The following is an 18,872-nucleotide window of genomic DNA, read 5'->3' as shown; positions in this document are numbered from 1 at the left end:
ATGGAGGGAGCTAATTCAGAGTGAGAGGTGCCCAGGGAAGTATGGTCTGAGGAGGTGATACGTGACCTGAGGCCTGAATGACATGAAGAAGCCAGCCATGGAACCCTATGGGACAAAGGCGCTCCAGGTGGAGTGAGTCGGCCCGCGGCAGGACTCGGGCGGGAATGCTTTGTAACAGAGCTGCCTCCTGGGCCGGTGCCCCTTCGCCACCTGCAGCCTCTCCAGGTCCTCCCAGAGGTTCCAGCAGTGTCCTGGGCCTTCTCTTAAGCTCGGTCCCTAGGGTGCCCACTCATCCTAGCAGTAACATTGCAGGGGTGAGGGGCGGGGCTGTGGGTCCCAGAAACCCTGTGGCTGAACAGGATCTGAGTGTCCTGGTTCCTGTCTGGCAGGGGGTAAGGAGACATCCTCCCTGCCTTCTCTCCCCGGCTCTGGCCCCAGCCCCCAATCCCCATGACAACTTCAGACACAGTCCTGATCTGAAGGAGGATCTGGAATGCGGAGCACAAAGATCACCGTGAAGAGACCAGAGGAGCTGGTGGACTTGCCGCTCCTTGTGCCTCGTCTCCCATCAGCCTCCCCACTGGCCTGGCCAGGCCCCCATGCCCTGGTTTCCCCAGAGACCCCAAACTGAAGGTTCTGCAGGTCTGCCCTGTCGCTGCACACAGCAAGGCCTGGATGGAGGCCCATCTTCTGCAGCTGCCCCAAAGCAGCTGCCTGCTGGTGGCAGCCGCCCTGACTGCGTCTGCTCTGGAGACAGTGAGTGTACAGGGACTTGGCTGGGGTGGGCAGGAGATTCAGACCCCTCCACCCTTAGAGGCTGTTTCCCCAACCAGCACTCACCCTGATGGGCTGGGACCTCTTGAGTTGGGGGAGGCTGGGAAGCCCTGTGCCCATTTTTGCCTGGCACCAAGTCTACCCAAACCCCTCTGGAAGACTAGAGCTCAATGTCACCCAGAAGCAGGGGTCTGGGCATGGATGGGAGAGCCCTCAGATGTGGCAGCGGAAACCCTACGTTCACAACTCACTCTTCCTCTTCCTGCATTGCTGCCACTGAGATCATTGTTTCAACTCACTAGGTCTCAGTTTCTTCAGCAGTAAAATGGAATCATAGCAGACCCTGGCCCCTTAAGAGAATTTATTGTGCATGTAAGATGAGATGAGCCATGCAAGACACACAACCTGGCACGTTGAAGGTGCTCAGTTCACTCACTACGCCTCGTCCCCCACACAGGCGTGTTGCTCCCTGACAGCTGCAGTGAAGTCAGGGTTTTGCTTTTTTTTTTACAATTAAAAAATTTTATTTATTATTTTTTAAGAAAGGGGAAGAGAGGGAGAGAAACACCAATGTGTGGTTGCCTCCTATGTGCTCCCAACTGGGGACCTGGCCTGCAACCCAAGTATGTGCCCCGACTGGGAATCAAACGGACGACTTGCAGGCTGGCACTCAATCCACTGAGCCGCAGCAGCCAGGGCTACATCAGGGTTCTTCCAGCAAGGAGAGGGGCAGGCTGTTGCGTGGGCAGGTGCCGGGGTCTGTCTACCCCACCCGTAAGTAGGGCAGCAGAAGCAGCTGACACCGCTGGAACTCTCATCAAGTGCCAGGCACCGCCTTACGCACCGAACACGTGCATGTCCAGAATCCCCAAATACAAAAAGCTGTGAAAACCAAAATTTGTTCTTAACTGATTTGCTTACCGGCAACACCTGACCGGAACTGACAGGAGGCTTTATTTGTCCTGCTTAGGGTAAATGTTCTTACAGGGGCTCTGAAAATGTGACCGTGGAGGCTGCAACACAGTGCACTGCACAGGCTGCAGCAAAAGTATTAACAGGGTCTCAGTGGCTCATGTGGAAGTTAATACAATAATTAATAAATAAGAGGTCCTGGCTGGTGTGGCTCAGTGGATTGAGTGCGGGCTGCAAACCAAAGGGTCGCCAGTTCAATTCCCAGTCAGGGCACATGCCTGGGGTGCAGGCCAGGTCCCCACTACCAGGCGCTGGAGAGGCAACCACACATTGATGTTTCTCTCCCTCTCTTTATCCTTCTCCTCTCCTCTCTCCAGAAATGAATAAATAAAATAAAAAAAAACGTTTAAAAAAGAAAAAATAAATGGGAGATATATATTTGGAAAAAAATAACAATACAAGAACGAACTGTTTCCTGTACTCACAACTGTAAACCTGCTTCTGCCTCACCCTGTATACACATCATATTATCTTTCTAACATCTGGAATGTTCTGAAACACCTAGGGTTTTTGAATAAGAGATGGAGGGTGTGAATTAAATTATTCAATCCTCACAAAAATTCGGAGATTGCTTGCGCATCCCCATGTTACCAATGAGGAAGCCGAGGCTCAGAGTGGATGAGGACCTTACTTTGGGTCACGCACCGGACAGGAGGCAGAGCCAGGCTTGGAACGAGGCGCGTGGCTTCAGGGTCCGTGCTTTTTCGTTGCAGCCGACCTGGTGGCCCTCTGTGGACAGACGTGGCAGGGGGACCGGCTGCTGCTGCGCTCGCACTCCGCATCACGCAGGTTCTACTTCGTGGCCGCCCCGGACACACCAACTGCTGGCTCTGGGTGCAGCCGGCGACCCCTAGCGACAGGACCCGCTTCCAGTTCTGCTTCTTCCTGGTCTACAGCCTGATCCCAGCTTCTCGGGCATCCCCAGCGCCCAAAGCCAACGCGTCCGCCCAGCGTCGGGGGATGCGTGCGCCCCAGGCTCCTACTTGCAGTTCTATGAGAGTCCGCCGGAAGCTGCCCGACCCCTGAGCGCTTCTGTGTATGGCCTGACTATCCCTGTCTGGGTGGAACTTCCTGGGCCTGCGCCTGGTCACCAGAGATCGCCAGCCCCACGTGGACTTCGTGGGTGAAGTCACCTCTTTTCGGTTTGGTGGGTTAGGGCTGTTGGTGAGGACCAGGGTCTCCAAGAGGAGCAGGGCGCCCAGGGGTGGGGGGGCACGGGCAACTGTGGGGCTGGGGCCACCACCAATGCTGCACTGGGGGCCCTAGAAAATGAAGGGGACTGGCTCCTAAGAGAGGGAAGGAGGTGGTGAGTGGTGGCAGCGTCAGGGGTGGTCATAGTAAGGGCCATTCCAGACCGAGAGAGCCAACCCCATAAAAATCTAGTTTCCATGGCTGTGCACACACACTCCTACACACAACCCACACTCTAACACCCACCCCTTACACACACTGTACATGTACACAAGTCACACCTCATACACCTGTACTCCCAACTCCACACCTTGCACAGCCACACTGCAGTGCACAGCCCATGAGCCAAACACGTGCTCTTTACATCACACATGCGGCACCCCCTTGCACACTTCCACATAACTCACATACCCGCATGTTCACACTCTGTGTCCTCTGGCTGGGTCAGCCCTTCAGAGTCCTAGTTAGGACTGTCATAATTGTGAGTGACAGGACCCCACTCAGGCAGGGAGAGGGAAATCATATTAATTCCAGTCATTCACTGAGCCTTTGGCCCTTTGCGTGCCAGATCCCACCCGCCCCTCTCAGCGGCTCTGCTGTGCCACGGTTCTTATCCCTGTATGTCTAGATGGGAGACAGCCTCGGGGAGGTCAAGTCCAGTGCCCCCGGCCTCCCTGCGCACGGGAGAAGCGGCAGGATTTTCGCTGTTGGAGTGTGTCCTCTCTCTCAAATAGAGTTCAGGGCTTTAGCACCGACTGGTTCCCCCAGGACCAGAGACATAACTCACTGATGTCACAGCCAATGTCACAGAAAAGGCTGTGTCCAGGGACGGCGAGCAGGTGATCTGCTAAAGTCTGGAAGATTCCAAAACCACGGAGAAGCTCTATTGCCACCTGGGGCTAAGAATCTAGACTGGAAGATTAAATGTGGGACTATGCACACTTCAAGACAAGAACACGGGGGCCCTGAGAGCCAACGCCGGTTCCCCAAGAACTAGCCGCTGGCAGGCAAGGTCCCGGACAGCCAGCCCTGTGACACTGAGACCTGTGACACTGAGATGGGGCCGGGCACTCTCACGCCGTCTCCTGTGTCTCTTTAGTCGAGTCCCACGGTACTTCTTTCCTGCAATTTTGCACCGATGGTCTGAATATTGGATTTTTAGATTCTCTCTCTTTCCCATGAGATTTTCTGGCTCTAGAAGGAACTACATGAACTTTGTACCCTAAATCCTTGGGGCCATGAGCCTTGGTGACTAGAGTCCCTTACTGGCTCCTGTAGGTTCCTATAATTTTTTAAAATTATTTATTTATTTTAGAGAGAAGGGAGAGAGAGAAAGAGAAATATTGATTTGTTGTTCCACTTATTTATACATTCATTGGTTCATTTTTTTAGTTTTATTTTTAATTTTTTTAATTTTTATTTTATTGATTATGCCATTACAGTTGTTCTATTCCCCCCCTTCATTCCCCTCCACCCTGCACCCTCCACCCCCACCATTCCTTTAGTTTATGATCATGTGTCTCAAGTTCTTTAGATTCTATATTTCCCATACTATTCTTGTCCTCCCCCTTTTCTATTTTCTACCTACCGTCTATGCTACTTATTTTCTGTACCTTCTCCCCCCTTCTCCTCCCACTCCCCTGTTGCTAACCCTCCATGAGATCTTCATTTCTATGTTTCCACTCCTGATCTAGCTGTCCTTTTAGTTTGCTTTTGTTTTAGGTTGTTAATAACTGTGAGTTTGCTGTCCTTTCACTGTTCATCTTTTTTATCTTCTTTTTCTTAGATAAGTCCCTTTAACATTTCATATAATAAGGGCTTGATGATGATGAACTCCTTGAATTTGATCTTATCTGAGAAGCACTTTATCTGTCCTTCCATTCTAAAAGAAAGTTTTGCTGGATAGAGTAGTCTTGGTTGTAGGTCTTTGGATTTCATGACTTGGAATACCTCTTTCCAGTCCCTTCTTGCCTGTAAGGTCTCTTTTGAGAAATCTGCTGACAGTCTGATGGGAACTCCTTTGTAGGTGACTGTCCCCTTCTCTCTTGCTGCTTCTAGGATTCTCTCCTTCATTTTAATCTTGGCTAATGTAATTATGATGTGCCTTGGTGTGTTTCTTCTTGGGTCCAACTTCTTTGGGACTCTCTGAGCTTCCTGGATTTCCCGGAAGTGGAAGTCTATTTCCTTTGCCAGATTGGGGAAGTTCTCCTTTATTATTTGTTCAAATAAGTTTTCCACTTGTGGCTGTTCCTTTCCCCCTTCTGGTACCCCTATAATTCGGATGTTGGAGTGTTTAAAGATGTCCTGGAGGTTCCTAAGCCTCTCCTCATTTTTTTGAATTCTTGTTTCTTCATATTTTTCTGTTTGGTCATTTTTTCCTTCCTTCTGGTTCACTCTCTTGATTTGAGTCCCAGTTTTCTTTTCATCACTATTGGTTTCCTGTGCATTTCCCTTCATTTCAATTAGTTTAGCCTTCATATGTTCCTCTAATTTGTGACTAAAATCAACCAGTTCTGTGAGCATCCTGATCACCAGTGTTTTGAACTGTGCATCTGAAAGTTTTGCTATTTCTTCGTCGCTTAGAGTTATGGGCTCTGGGGCTTTGAGATCTTCTTGAGCCATTTTTGGTCTGTTTGGGCCCATTAAGTATGAGGAGCGGAGCCTTAGGGGCAGGGCGGGGCCAGGCCACCAGGGTGGGGTCGCTGGGTTGTGACGCTGTATGTGAGGGCGGGGTCAGAGAGAGGAAATGGCGGCCCTCTCTGCTGCCTCCCGTCACTGGGACCCACTCGGTCCAGTCTCACCGCCCACTCCCTCGCTGTTCTATCTGCGCAGGAATGCACCACCACAGTCAACCTGCCGCCCTGTGCCCTCGCTGGGTCCACTGGTCGCTCACTGGGTCGCTCACTGGGTCCGCTCTTTGCAACCCCATGCCTGGGATCTGCTCGCCTGAGTCCGTCTGACCGAGTTTTCCTGTGCAACCCCGCTCTGCCAGCTGCTGGTTTCGCCCCTTACCAGTCAGGCTGAAGAATTTGTTGTTAACGAACTTCCAAAAAGTTCAATTTTCCGTGTTCTGCCTGTGTTTTCTGTTGCTAATATTTTGTTGTCTCTAAACTTGGTTGTGTGAGAAAGCACGGTGTCTCCACCTATGCCTCCATCTTGGCAGAAGTCCTGGATTCATTTTTATTTGTGCCCTGACTGGGGATTGAACCCACATCCTCGGTGTATCGTGACAATGCTCTAACCACCCGAGCTACCTGGCCAGGGCTCCTATGATGTTGTTTTGCAAATAGCTCTCACTAGCTGATTAGAAATCAGCCCCGCCCTCTCTCTGCCCCTCTCCCCCTTCCTCCCTCCACTTCTCCCTGTGGCCTTCCTCTCTGGAGGTGCAGCTGTCAGCCAAGGAGCCCAAGCATGCTGCTGCGGCTGCTGTGTCTGGCAGGACTGGGCTCCAAAGTGAAGGCGGCAGTGGTGAAGCCCTGTCACAACTCCGGCTTCCTCCGATCAGTTTTGTCATTTGAATGAAGGTCCATCTCACATCCTTGGGCTGCGTGCACAGTCTCACTTGCTCACACCTGCAGGCACACCCTGCCTGGCCCACACACACTGTCCTGTTTACAGTCGCATGTGACTCCCCACACTACTGTTGGTTTTCTCTCTCAGGGACTTCCACTCTCACACCTAAACACCTTCTATATATTAGATTGTTCATTTTCATTTGCAAATGAAAGAAACCCAACTCAAGTTGGCTTATGCCAAAGGAGAACTTTGGGGGTCTCCTGTAACTGGGGTGTGTGGTTCAGGTACAGCTGGATCCAGTAGTCCGAGTAATGTCACCTGGGCTTTGTCTCTTTGCTCTCTCCCTCTCTCTCTGCACTGTGTGGGTCTATTTGGTTCCATCTCAGGCAGCTCCTCTTTCTACTTGGCAACAAGGGGAGCCTGCAGCCCCACGTCCACAGTCACCCTTACAGCTCTAACCTCAATGAAATAGAGAGTAAGCACCTTTTTCATGGTTCTAGCAGAAGTCCTGGGGTCAAGTCTGATTTGTCCTGGCCAGGAGAGGGAACGCTCTGGTTCCCATGCCCACCCCTGAGCACTGGTGTTGGGCAGTCCCACCTGAGCCAGCTTTGCTGCACTGAAGGGGATGCTGGGCCAGCCGACCAGTCTGCCACCCCTTGCACTGAGTCGTGCAACTCTTTCACCTGTGTTTACATTAATTCATTTAACAAATATAAATTGAGCCCCTGCAGTGTGCCAGGTGCTGTTCTGGGCTCCCGGGATCCAGCAATGAACAAAAGGGAAGTCCTTGCCCTCTCCGAGCTGACGCTTTGGTGGGGGAGACAGGCCGAAAACAAATAATCAAGTAAATCCTCATTCTGCTTAGGGGGGTGTGCCGCAGAGGACCTCGAGTCGGGAGCAGGAGGGTGGGAGTGCTGGGGGAGGGTGGTGTGCCGTTCCCACAGGGAGGCTGGGAAGGCCTACTGAGTGGAGACCCACAGGGAGCCATGCCAGTACTTGGGGAAGAGAATGCCAGGCAGAGCTGGTGGCAGGGGCAGCGCCAGGAGCAAGGATTTGCTTGGAAGTGTTCGGGTTCACTGGGATACTGCAGGCCGCATGCATACACACAGGGGGACACACGGTCACACCCACTGTGCCACAGTGTCTATGAGCAGGGACCGAGTTCCTATTCTGCTTCTTAGATGTAAGCTGTGTGGCCTTGGTCAAGTGGCCAGGCCCCCCCCCCCATACCTCAGTTTTCTCATCTCCAATAGGGTTACTTTGAGAACTTACTGAGCTGGGAGGTCAATGAAGGAAGTTTTTAGAACCATGCCCAGAAAGGAATAGGAACTCAATAAATGTTAGCCACCACCATCATCATTGTCAAAATCATAGTTGTGCACCTGTCTCCCATCACCATCAATATCATTGTGGTTATGCACCTGTCTCCCATCACCATCAATATCGTCATTGTGGTTGTGCACCTGTCTCCCATCACCATCAATATCATCATTGTGGTTGTGCACTTGTCTCCCATCACCATCAATATCATCATCGTGGTTATGCACCTGTGTCCCATCACCATCAATGGCAACATCGTGGTTATGCACCTGTCTCCCATCACCGTCAATGCAGCATTGTGGTTATGCACCTGTGTCCCATCACCATCAATGGCATCATCATGGTTGTGCACCTGTCTCCCATGAAATGCTCTTTCCTACTCTCCTCTGCATGTGCATGGAAACAGCTTCCTCCTCACACCTCCCACATCCCCTCACTAAAGGGCCACACATCCTGCTTGTTACCGGCTGGCCCAAGGTCCTTATAACATGCTTCCCCTTTTGGTCCCAGGTTCCTGTGGTCCCTACTTCCGATGTCAGAATGGCAGGTGCATCTCCCCGAGCCTGGTGTGCGATCTCTGGGGCATGGACAACTGTGGCGACGGCAGTGACCAGGCTTCCTGGCCACCAGCCAACTGTGCAGGTCAGTGATGGGTGCAGCCTGGGCCCTGCTGAGAAGCTAGAAAGGAAGGTGGGCCCCAGCTCCCCTTCCCCAGGGCCCTTCCCCAGGGAGCAGGGGGCGGAGGCAGGGGCATGGCAGGAGAGAGCAAGGGGAAGCATAGCAGTGGGGAACTGCGTTAGACCAGAGTACCGAGGATGGGGGCAGTTAGAGCCAGGATGACGCTAGGGATGGTCTGATCCAGTTGCTTTCAAATGGTATTTTAGGGGCGGAAGCTCCTCCTAAGTGGGACTTTGCACAGAGGCCCAAGACATCGAAAGCAGAGATGCTCTATTTAAGTGGACGTGGGGGGCCCCAGGTCCCACTGAGGAACCTGACTTGGACTCTTAAGACTTAACTTTGAAAACCACTGATCCAGTCTGACTCCCATATATTACAGATGGGGAAACTGAGGCTCAAGGTCATGGAGTCAGTGAGTGACATAATCAGGAGTGACCTCTGAGTGCAGAGAGACCAGGTCACCCAGGAATATCCTTCTTGGGAATCTGGAGATGCCCCTTCCCCAGCAGGGCCGGCATATACTGTTGAAGAGGTTGTTTGCTGAAAACAGCACCAGGCTGAGGGGCGAAGTCCAGCCTCCCGGGACCCCACACTCACCTCCCATGCCACTCCTCAGTCTCCTTTGCGGGTTCCTGCTCGTCTCCCTGTCGCTCTGCGCTTTGTGCCATGAGGCCCGGCCCCACACCCACTCCTCCTCCACTCTGCACACCCATTTCCTCAGTGGTCTCCTTCATGACGCATCGCCAGCTGGAGTCGTCTTTGAACTCCGTTACATAACCACCTCCCTGCTCATCTCCATGTGGACGTGTCGGCGGCGTCTCAGACCCAGCTCGGCCCTAAACTGAACTCGGGGCCACAGCCCTCCATGTCCAGCTCCTCACCCACTTCCCCTTCCCACCCAAACTGTGGGGTGACCCTTCATTCCTTTCTGCAAGCCCATAACCGAGCCACTGACATCGATCTGTTTGATGTTTTTCTTGTGGTCAGGCTGCAGTTGGGGCTCATTAGGAGGAAGACCACGGAGGGAAAGTGTCATTTTTCACCACATCACATCACGGGGACATACCCCCAGCCTGACTCATGGCTGTCACTGCTGGCTTTGACCGCCTGGCTGAGGCCGTGTTTGTCAGCTTTCTCCACTGTTCCTTTCTGCCTCCTCTCCATCCTTGCTCTCTGGGAGGGAGTCACTCTGTGCAGCCCACAGGTGAGTGGGGAGTTACGCTCCCTGGCCGGAGGAGCCACCTTAGACACGAAGTCAGATCAGGTCACTCCCACGCTCAGAACCCTCCACGCTCCTCACTCCAAGACAAAGCAAAGCCTCCCAGGGGCCCACAGGCCCTTGCGACCTGCTGCCAGCCCCTCCCAGCTGCCTTCTCGGGCTCTCGGCTCCTCTGGTCTCACGCCAGCTCTCTCCCCTGCCTGGAAGGTGCCTCCCCAGAGATGTTCACGCTCATTCCTTTGCCTCCTAGGGGTCTCTGCTTAACTCTCACTCTTAGTGAGCTCCTTCCCGATCCCATTATACATTAAAAACAACAACAACAAACCAACCCTGTGTCCAGGTATGGGTAAATGGATAAACAAAATGTGATGCCGCCACACAATGCAATTTTATTCAGCCTTAAAAAGGCAGAAAATTTGGACACATGCTACAGCATGAGTGGAACCTTGAAGACATTCCGTAAGTGACATAAGCTAGCCAGAAAAGGATCAGTGCTGAATGAGTCCACTTACAAGAATCTGACGACCTAGAGTCATTGGGTTCATAGACACAGGAAGTAGAATGGCGGTTGCTAGGGGCTGGGGGCAGAGAGAACGCCGAGTGAGTGTTTAAAGGGGACAGGGTTTCAGCGTTGTGAGCTGAAGGAGTCGGGTGTGCCTAATGCTGCGGAACTGTGCATTTAAACACGGGCACTGGCTTGTTGCGGTACATTTCTCAACAATAAAATAAAAAGAAACCCTGCCCCCAGCCAGCAGGCCCTGTCCCCTTTCCCTGCTTAATTTTTTCTCCATGTGACATGATATGATTCCCATGTATTCTCACACTTCTACGTCTCCAGTTCCACGAAGACCTTTTTGTCTATTCTGCTCCCCGGCGCAGCCCCGGGTCCCTACGGCAATGCCTGGGGCACAGTAGATGCCAGAGAAATATGAGTCAGTGAGTGGAAGGACGAACCCTCTATGCCTCACCTTCCTTATCTGTAAAATGCAGGTGCTAAGCCTAACTTTTCTGAGTTGTTCTAAGCTTTAAGTGAAATAGGGTAGGCGAAGGGCTTAGCATAGAAAACACTCAATATGAGCACATTCTCCCTCCAGAGAAGCAGTTCCATCCATCACTCCCGGGCCTTGGGACTGGACTTCATGAGTTTAAGCCCACCTACCCCGACGCTGTCACTTCCAGCTGTGGGACCTGGGCAAGTGACTTGACCCCACTTGCCTGATCTATGAAATGGAAACACAAATTGTAAGACTCTGAGAGGTTTGGGGAGGCTTAAAGGAGACATAGTCATGCCTTAAAGGGGCCGTTCTCAGTGTTAGCTCTGCTATTTCCCATTGCAGGTCCTTCTCAGATGCCCAGCCAGAAGCAGAAGGGAAGTACGGATGACACCTCCAAGCCCCCAAGAGTCCCCCTCAGCTCTCAGGTCGGCAGGCCCCCTTGGGCTTGTGGCCGGGAGCAGCCCCCCAGCAGGCTGGGGCCCTGCGAAACAGGGTGCAGCTCTGGAAGGTAGATGGCTCTCCTTACCACCTGCACCCACTCCTCTCATGAAGATCACTGCGCCCTCTGCAGGTGATGGGGACGGGGCAGCAGGCCCAGGCTGAGGCCTGAGTGGACTCTCCCTTTCCTTTCGTAGGTCCGTGCTGGCCTCCTCACTGGCCTCACCTGGTGCTGCTGCTCTGCCTGCTGGCTGGCCTGGTGCCCTGGTGCCCATGGCTTCTGCCTTAGCTGCACTACTTGTCGCGCATGTCCTGGCCAGGTGGCCCCAGGGGGGCTGCAGCCGAGTAGGCCAGCCTTCCAGGGTCAGGGAGGCCATCCACAGAGAGGCTGCGACTTCAGAGGAAGGAGAGTGGGCTCTAGTGTCGGACAGACTCTGGTTTCTGTCCCCATCCCCTAGCAGGCTGTCTGATCCTGGGCAGGTCACATAACCCCCTGAGAGTCAGTCTGCTTCTCTGGAAAATGGGCCGATTTCTGCCTCACAGGGCTATGGGGAAGGCCACAGGGGGTACGTGGCCCTGTAGCTCCTGGTGGCCGGGATTCTGCCGGACCAGCGACGGCCAGGATCTCCATGCCCAGAGTGGGGAGCAGGGGTCCTGCTTACCCGAAACTGCCTTGATTCACTCCCAGACCTCACCTGCCCGGCTTTGCCTCACTGGCCCCCCCCACCAGGCTCCAGAGTCAAGCCCTAGTCAAAGACACAGGGGACCGCCCTGGCGGGGATAGCACCGTTTATTAAGAAAAGATCAAGACAAAGACCACAGGAGGGTCCCTTGTAGGACACAGGTCAAGTGTCCCACCCCAACATCTGGGGGACTGCTGGTGAGAAGGGCACTTGCCCCCATTTGGGCCCTCAGGTTCCCAATGATGGGACAAGGCTGTTATGGCCCCTTCCTGTCCCTCCATTATGAGTCTTAGCTTCCCCCACCCAAGGCACTAGTTCTTTCCAACCACCGATGCCTCCTCCCCCCATATCCCTTGGGCCTTCACTTCCAGGTCAGTAGGGGGATGTGGCCTGGGTGGGCAGGGAGACCCTCTCAGTGCTGGGCTCTGCCTGTAGCAGCTCCTGGTAAGAGCTGGGATGGACTTTTCCTTGTAGCCCCTGAGGGCAGGTGCCCCGGGCTAGGTATTGGGGTGGGGGTGCAGACCAGCTGGCCAGGCGGAGGTGAAGGTGGAGGGGGGTGGGGACATGGGCTAACTGGGGTGGGGCTGCCTGTCCAGGGTGAGCTGCCTTTTGCTCCACAGTTGGCACTAAAGAGCTTTTGCTACCCAGAGGAGGGTGGCAAAGCCCACTGCGACGCCCTGTGCTCCCAGTGGCTGGTGCGGACCCAGGCTGTACGCCGAGACTGGCTCTTGTAGGGACAAGCGCTGCCCAGGGCTGCAGGAACGGGCGGTGGCCCAGTGTTGCCATGGGGGCTCTCCTGAGCCCACTCAGCCACCTTGCCTGCCCCTCTGAGGCACCTGCTCCCATCCACCTGTTCTGTTTCCCAGCCTGTGGCTTTGCCCAGGTGTTCGTGTGGGGGGGTGACGTGTCCACCCTCCAGTCCAGCCCAGGGCAGTAGCAGCAAAGCGTGGCATCGCCTCAGTTTCTTACAAAATAGTCATAATAATAATATTAATAATGGACTCGACATTGTGGGGCTGGGACGCTGCCCAGCAGTCCTTGTGGGGCCGGCGGCTGCCTACGAGGGGCAGGGGCGCGTGTTGGCTCCTGCCTGGGCGCCGTGCTGCAGATCCAGCGGCTGGGGAGGAGGGCCACCAGGTGGGGCAGAGTGCAGCACCAGGTTCCTGAGACAGCCCGTGACGCCTGAGGAGAACCTGCCCCCGGTCAGCTTGGCGACGTTGGGGGCTCCGCCTGCGGGGAGGGGAGAGGACACGACCGTCAGCTCCAGGGGCCCCGGAGGAGACGAAGGCACATGCTGGAGGTCTGCAGGGGCCCCATTCCTGCACGGAGGCCTGAGCCCAGGACTCACCGATGTAGACGCTGGCCTTGGTGTTGACTGCTACGTTCCGGCCTGGGGATTGGCCGCTGACCAGCTCCTCCCCGTCCACCTGGATGGAGCCTCTCCGGCCCTCTCTGTGGTGGGTAGAACTGGGTCAGGCCCTACACCTCTGGTCCCTGACCCAAGAAGAGTCCCCTCCATTTCCAACAAGACTCCAGAGAAGTCTGCTCCGAGTTCCTTCCTTCCCCGCTGGGTGAGAGAGATCGCCCCCCCCCGACCCCTCCCTGACCCCCACCCCGACCCAGCCACACACACAGCTTCCTAGCACCCTCCCAGGCTTTATCCATCCCCAGGGAGTGTACCTGCCCGCCCATGACCGTGGAGTGATGCCCCTGCCTTGGAAGCCTGTGCCTGGCTCTCCCCGACACAGGCTGCGAGCTGTCTCCCCAGAGCCCAGTGCCTGCCTCCCCGAGCATGGTGGGGGCCTGCACCCTGATGCCCAGGTGGGCTCCCTTACCGCAGCGCCGTCACCCGATGCCACTCGCCGTCATTGATGGGATCCTCAGAGATGAGGCGGGCCTCCCCACTGCCCAGCTGGTAGCTGCAGTCACACAGGCCCAGGAAGGTGTGAGGTGGGGCAGGACGGGAGCGGGGTGAGGGGGGTGACGGGGGCCAGGGAAGGGAGGGGACCCACCTGAAGACAAGGTGCCCATCCTGAAGTCCAAGACTGATGAAGTCCTTCCCTTGGCTGGCCTTTCCCATCTCCTGGAAGGGAGCACAGGGTCTCTGGGGTCCCCAGCCTGGACTATGACCCCCACTGGTTGTGGCCTCTGCCTTTCTCTCTCCCACCGCCCTGGCCACCAGAGGCCTGGGAATACTAAGATCCTGGGCCAGATGCCCACACTCACCATGCCCTGCCAGAGCAGGAGGCCGCTGGCTGTGCGGGTCCGAACTTCCAGCTGGATGGTCTCCGGCACCTCCGGCAGGCTGGGGGTGTGGAGTGGGCAGCAGGTGAGGGGGCAGAAGTCCCAGATTCCCATTCTCCTCTCTGCAACCTGTCCCCTCCCCAGGCCCACCAGCTCTCCCAATGCCCATCTCACCTCCTGGAGAAGACGTGGCCGGGGAGGGCTAGGAAGCCATCATCATGGAAATAGGCTCCGTACTGTCCTGGGGCATCTGTGGGAGAAAAGGGGGATAAGAGACAGCTGCCCACCTGCTCGGAGTATCCATCTGACTTCAGCTCCCCCCTCCCCACCTCCACCAGACACATACAACCAGAGGGCTCTGGACCTGCAGCCCCTGGAGACCCAGGGGGCCGTGAACTTGGATAGGAAAACACTACAACCCTCTGTTCACTCACATCCCACTGAAATCTAGCAGCTCCTTTAATTATGCATGTGGGCAGTGCACTAAAGAAGCAGCAGCAGGACGTGTGACCTCCTCACTGGAAGGTTTCCTTTACGGGTCACAGTGGGTGCAGGCAGCTCAAAACACTGTTCCCGCTCATTGACACTGGGCTGGCAGTGAGCGCCCGCACGGAATCATCTTACTCAATGTGGTGATAAGGGAGTGCATAGATTGCAGTTGAGAGAATTTAAAATATTTTGAGTCTATTTCAGTATAATTGGTTTCCTGTGCATTGTTAAAAAACAGTCAGTAGGTCTGGGGAAGGTGAACAACCATCCCTATTTGCTAAGAAGTCCTTGTCCTGGTTTTAGCTGTGAAAGTTCCACATCCCAAAACACCCGTAGCCCTGAGGAAACTGGGACAGTTGATCACCTAAGTCCGCGGCACCTGAAAGGTTCAAGAACCTCTGTGTTCCTTCCATCTCCCAGATGGGGGACGGTGAGCGGCTTGCCCAGGAAGTGGGACGCCTGGATGAGAGCCTGGACCTTCCGGCTCCAACGTCCACACTGGGTGTGGCCCCAACGCCCCTGCCCTGCCCGCTCAGTCCCACCCCAGAGGCCAGCACTGGCCCAGGTGGGCCCGGCAGCCACAAGGGTCGAGGACACTTTGCTGCCTTCCACCAAATGATGTGCTGAGCACCGTGTGAGGAGTTTCACATCTGCCTATAAATATCATTTCATTTAACTGGATCCTTACAGTAATCCTATAACTTGTGTATAATATTAACAAAAACTAACATAATATACCCACACTGAACCAGAAATTGTTCTAAGCATTTTAAATATATTAAATAATTTCACTGTCACATACAATTTTATCCGAGGCCATGTGGAAGGATGTTACTTGTCTCCATTGTATGCATAAAGAAACTGAGGCACAGAGAGGTTAAGTGACTCGCTCAAAGTGACACAGCTACCAAGTGGCAGGGCTAGGACTTGAAGCCGGGCAGGCTGGCTTCAGAGTCCATGCTCCCATCCCCTACACCACTGGCTCTCCTATTACATTTGTGATCAAGATAATATCCATATAAAGCAGTTAGCTCAGTGCCTGTGAGTGTTCAATGAACATTCATTTTTTAATTATTCTCAGCGCTTTGAAATGGACTGTGGAATCCCTGAGAAGGAGGGTCCTGCCTTATTCTTCTTGCAGTCACTGCTCCTGGGACAAGGATGGGCACATGATAGACAGCTGCGGGCAGAATGCATCAATACGGAGGAAGAACAGGTCAGAGTGGTATATGGGCCTGCCCAAGGTCACCTAGCCAGTGAGTACATGGTAGGGCCCAGCTCCGTGTGGCTTTGCTCTTCTTTATTCTCTCTACATGTGCCCAGTGAGCCTCTCACACGGGCCCGTTCTGCTTAGAGACCAGAATTAAGGGCGTAGGGTAACTGGACAAGGGGGCTGAGAGACCTGCCGCCAGGGGGAGACAAAGCCGCTCAGCTGCTCTGGCTGGCCACGGCAAATACCTACCGTTGCCCCCGCTGCCTTCAAGATGCCAATCGGACTCCGCTGCCCCATGTCCAGAGCCTATGGAGAAAGGCAGGGTCCAGTCAGTGGGCACAGACAGTCGTGGGTACTCTGTCCAGCCCCAGGGCCCCAAAAGGGAGGTGGAGAGAAGCCAGGGCAGTTACCTTGTTGGCAACGTGGGCCAGAGAAGCCGGGGGGACAGAGGCAGTGGGTGCCCTGGCAGGTGCCCCCGTGGAGACAGGGCTCACGGAGCTGGCAGGGGTTCTCCTCATGCTCGCAGAGGTCCCCTGTGGCCGTGGCAGAGGCGAGTGAGCACGGGCTGAAGTTGCTGCAGACCACCCTGCCCCCTACCCCCTCCAGGACCCAGGCAGGCCCGCGCACCTTTGAAGCCGTCCCGACACAGGCACTGAAACTCATACTCGCCGGCAGGAAAGCATGTGGCGCCGTTCTGGCAGGGCTGGCCCTCGCACGGGGAGCTGTCGTAGCACTGCCCGATGCCCCGACTGCCCAGGAAGCTGTAGGTGAGGTCTAGCCGCTTCCCATTCACTGACACCTGTGGGCACAGGGACATTGAAGGACTCAAGGGACGCAGGAGGCAGGGGCATCGCTGGTCCGGCACAGAGAGGAGTGCAGTAGAGGTAGCTGGGAACCCAAGTTGGAACTTGAGTGGTAACATGGGGCTCTGGGGGGGGGTGCAGAAGGAACAGGAATGCCTGCCTACTGTGCGCCGCCAACTGCATCAGCACAGTCAGTCTGCAGTACAACCCTTCAAGTTAGGTGCACTGATCCCCATTTTACAGAGGAGGAAACTGAGGTGAAGATCCTGGTCCTGAGGGCCTTCAGTGAGCTTCAGGTGGGGGGCCTGGTCTTCACCCCTCCCCTCCCAGCTGACCTCTGGAAGCTGCTCCTCACCTCGCCTACGCAGCCACGGAAGGGAGTGCTCATGTTGGTGGCCGGGGACAGCTGCACGGAGGGCTCCACGCCACCGAGGTAGAGGAGGGTGTGCAGGTTGAGGCCTTGGCTCTTGCCAGGTGAGGAGCGCAGTACAGGGCGTCCGCCATTCACCCGCAGGCTGCCGTCCTTGTTGAGGCGCTCGGCAGACACACGGTGCCAGCGGCCCAGGGCCAGCGGCTCTGTGCTCCGCAGAACAGCCAGCCCTAGGGAGGACGCCAAGGAGGGTGGGCACATGGGTGACCCCCCGGCCTGCCCCACCCCACACAGGGACTTGAGGAGAGAGGGAGCTTCCTTTAGTTTTCTAGTGTTCCATGAGGAAGCTGAGAGAGGTCTTGGGACTTGACTAAAGTCACACACAGAGAGAAGGAATGGGAAGAAGCAGGGGACTTCAACTGGTCTGACTTCTGAATCCATCCCCCTGAGCCTCCTCGGGGCACAGACAGCCAAGGGGGGCACAGAGCGTGGCACCTAGAGCCCATCTGCGTTTGGTGTCCAGTGCTCACCTGACCCTAGCTCGTAGCGGAACTCCAGGTGGCCACCAACCATCGCCAGGGACACGAAATCTTCCACGGGCTCCCTCTTCCCTCCGCTGAACAGCAAGATCCCATTGGGCTCCAGTGGCTTGAACTCGACGTCCAGGCGTAGCTCGTGGTGCATGTTGGTGAGGGCGGGCAAGGCCAGGTAGGAGCCAGCGCCCGACATGGAGGGGGTGGTCACGGTCACACCTGTTGCAGCCACAGCTCAGCCCAGGGCGGTGGGGACACCAGAGTCCCGGGAGGGGCCTGACGACTCAGCCTTACTCTGGGACCCCTGCCCACCTCACCCTCTCGTCCCAGAGGCTCAAGATCAGCTGGGAAACACCCGTAGCTGCACAGAACGCTGGCCCACCCAGCACTGCGGGCCAGGCTGGAAGGATCTCCAATAAGATGGACATCCTTTTGGGGGACTCTCACGTAAAGGATTTAGACTGGGCAGAAGCTTGGCCAGTGACTTTGAGGCTAATTTTACCATCCTAGGACCCATCATGGCCTCAGAGGGCCCCTGCCCAGCTCCTCCCCGTTCTTACTGGGATCCCAGGGGGGTCTCAGGCCAGGCCCCACTCACCTTCCTCACACCTCATCCCTGAACGGCCCAGGTGGCAGCGGCAGGTGTAGCCTCGGCCGTCGGGCCGGTTCACACAGGTTGCGTCGGGCCCACAGGCCTCTGGGGGACACACAGGCCATGAGGAGGACATTGAGGTGACGCAAGAAAGGGTGGCAGTCCTGATGCCAAAGCCCTGCCTGTTGCACCCCAGGGGCCTCGGCTCTCTAGGGTTTAGCCAGCCTGAGCAGGGTGACAGCGAGGGCCGGGCCGGAGGAGCTGGGCGGGGGAGAGCAGGTGGGAAGTACACAGGTGATTCTGTCTGTCTGCAGTGTTCCTGAAAGACTGCACCTGGACAGCAGTTTGGGGGTGATAGGTACCTGGGTGGCAGGTGATGGGCGAGTGCCTCGGTAACAGATGGGGAGGTGGTAGTTACCGGGGTTGCACTGGTAGAGGGGAGGCGAGTGCCTGGGCATCAGTGTGGGGGTAAGTTTTGGGGGAGCAGAGGTGGGAGGCAGGGTATTAGGGTGGCAGTGATGAAAGTCCGTATCTAGGGGGACTGGTTGGTACCTGGGCACGAGTGATGGCGTCTGGTAAGTACAGTTAGCAGTTGGGGTGTGTGGGGGTGGATATGAAGGCGAGCACCCAGGGCGATGGTGGTCAGGAGGGTGTGCACGCACCTGGGTGGCAGTGCAGGGCCTGGGAGTGCTCACAGCGGCTTCCGGTGAAGCCCGCCTGGCAGATGCACACGTAGCTGCGGCTCTCTGAGTCCTGGCACCAGCCCCCGTTCTGCAAGGCAGCCCCCAGGGGTCAGGCCGGGGGTGCGCTGGCCCTCCCCCACTCCCCACCACAGGTGGCAT

At 55.7% G+C, this 18,872-nt stretch overlaps 2 protein-coding genes across 16 annotated transcripts in view; one reads left to right on the top strand and one right to left on the bottom strand.

Annotated features, from left to right (window-relative positions):
- Positions 1–675: 675 nt before the first annotated feature.
- LDLRAD2 (low density lipoprotein receptor class A domain containing 2) lies at positions 676–12,520 on the top strand. The gene is given in 9 exon segments (XM_037135794.2): positions 676–760; positions 2,460–2,560; positions 2,563–2,689; positions 2,692–2,812; positions 2,814–2,893; positions 8,284–8,415; positions 11,008–11,173; positions 11,301–11,448; positions 12,407–12,520. Coding segments are annotated over 9 exon segments (1,074 nt in total).
- HSPG2 (heparan sulfate proteoglycan 2) overlaps positions 11,876–18,872 on the bottom strand; it is a 95,627-nt gene continuing 88,630 nt past the window's right edge. For all 15 annotated transcript variants that reach the window (XM_053660256.1, XM_053660259.1, XM_053660263.1 and 12 more), the window contains 13 exons: positions 18,693–18,801; positions 18,037–18,135; positions 17,436–17,657; positions 16,891–17,135; positions 16,360–16,531; positions 16,143–16,265; positions 15,982–16,038; positions 14,205–14,280; positions 14,013–14,091; positions 13,799–13,869; positions 13,622–13,705; positions 13,135–13,238; positions 11,876–13,016 (listed from right to left, as the gene is read on the bottom strand). In XM_053660256.1, the coding sequence (XP_053516231.1) occupies positions 12,844–13,016; positions 13,135–13,238; positions 13,622–13,705; positions 13,799–13,869; positions 14,013–14,091; positions 14,205–14,280; positions 15,982–16,038; positions 16,143–16,265; positions 16,360–16,531; positions 16,891–17,135; positions 17,436–17,657; positions 18,037–18,135; positions 18,693–18,801 (1,614 nt within the window). In that variant the 3' untranslated portion in view covers positions 11,876–12,843. The remainder of the gene's footprint in view (positions 13,017–13,134; positions 13,239–13,621; positions 13,706–13,798; positions 13,870–14,012; positions 14,092–14,204; positions 14,281–15,981; positions 16,039–16,142; positions 16,266–16,359; positions 16,532–16,890; positions 17,136–17,435; positions 17,658–18,036; positions 18,136–18,692; positions 18,802–18,872) is intronic.

This window comes from Artibeus jamaicensis, unplaced genomic scaffold (assembly GCF_021234435.1).
Source record: "Artibeus jamaicensis isolate MK-2021 breed Jamaican fruit bat unplaced genomic scaffold, CSHL_Jam_final scaffold_847, whole genome shotgun sequence".
Taxonomy (NCBI): domain Eukaryota; kingdom Metazoa; phylum Chordata; class Mammalia; order Chiroptera; family Phyllostomidae; genus Artibeus; species Artibeus jamaicensis.
This window is presented reverse-complemented; position numbering and strand designations above follow the sequence as displayed.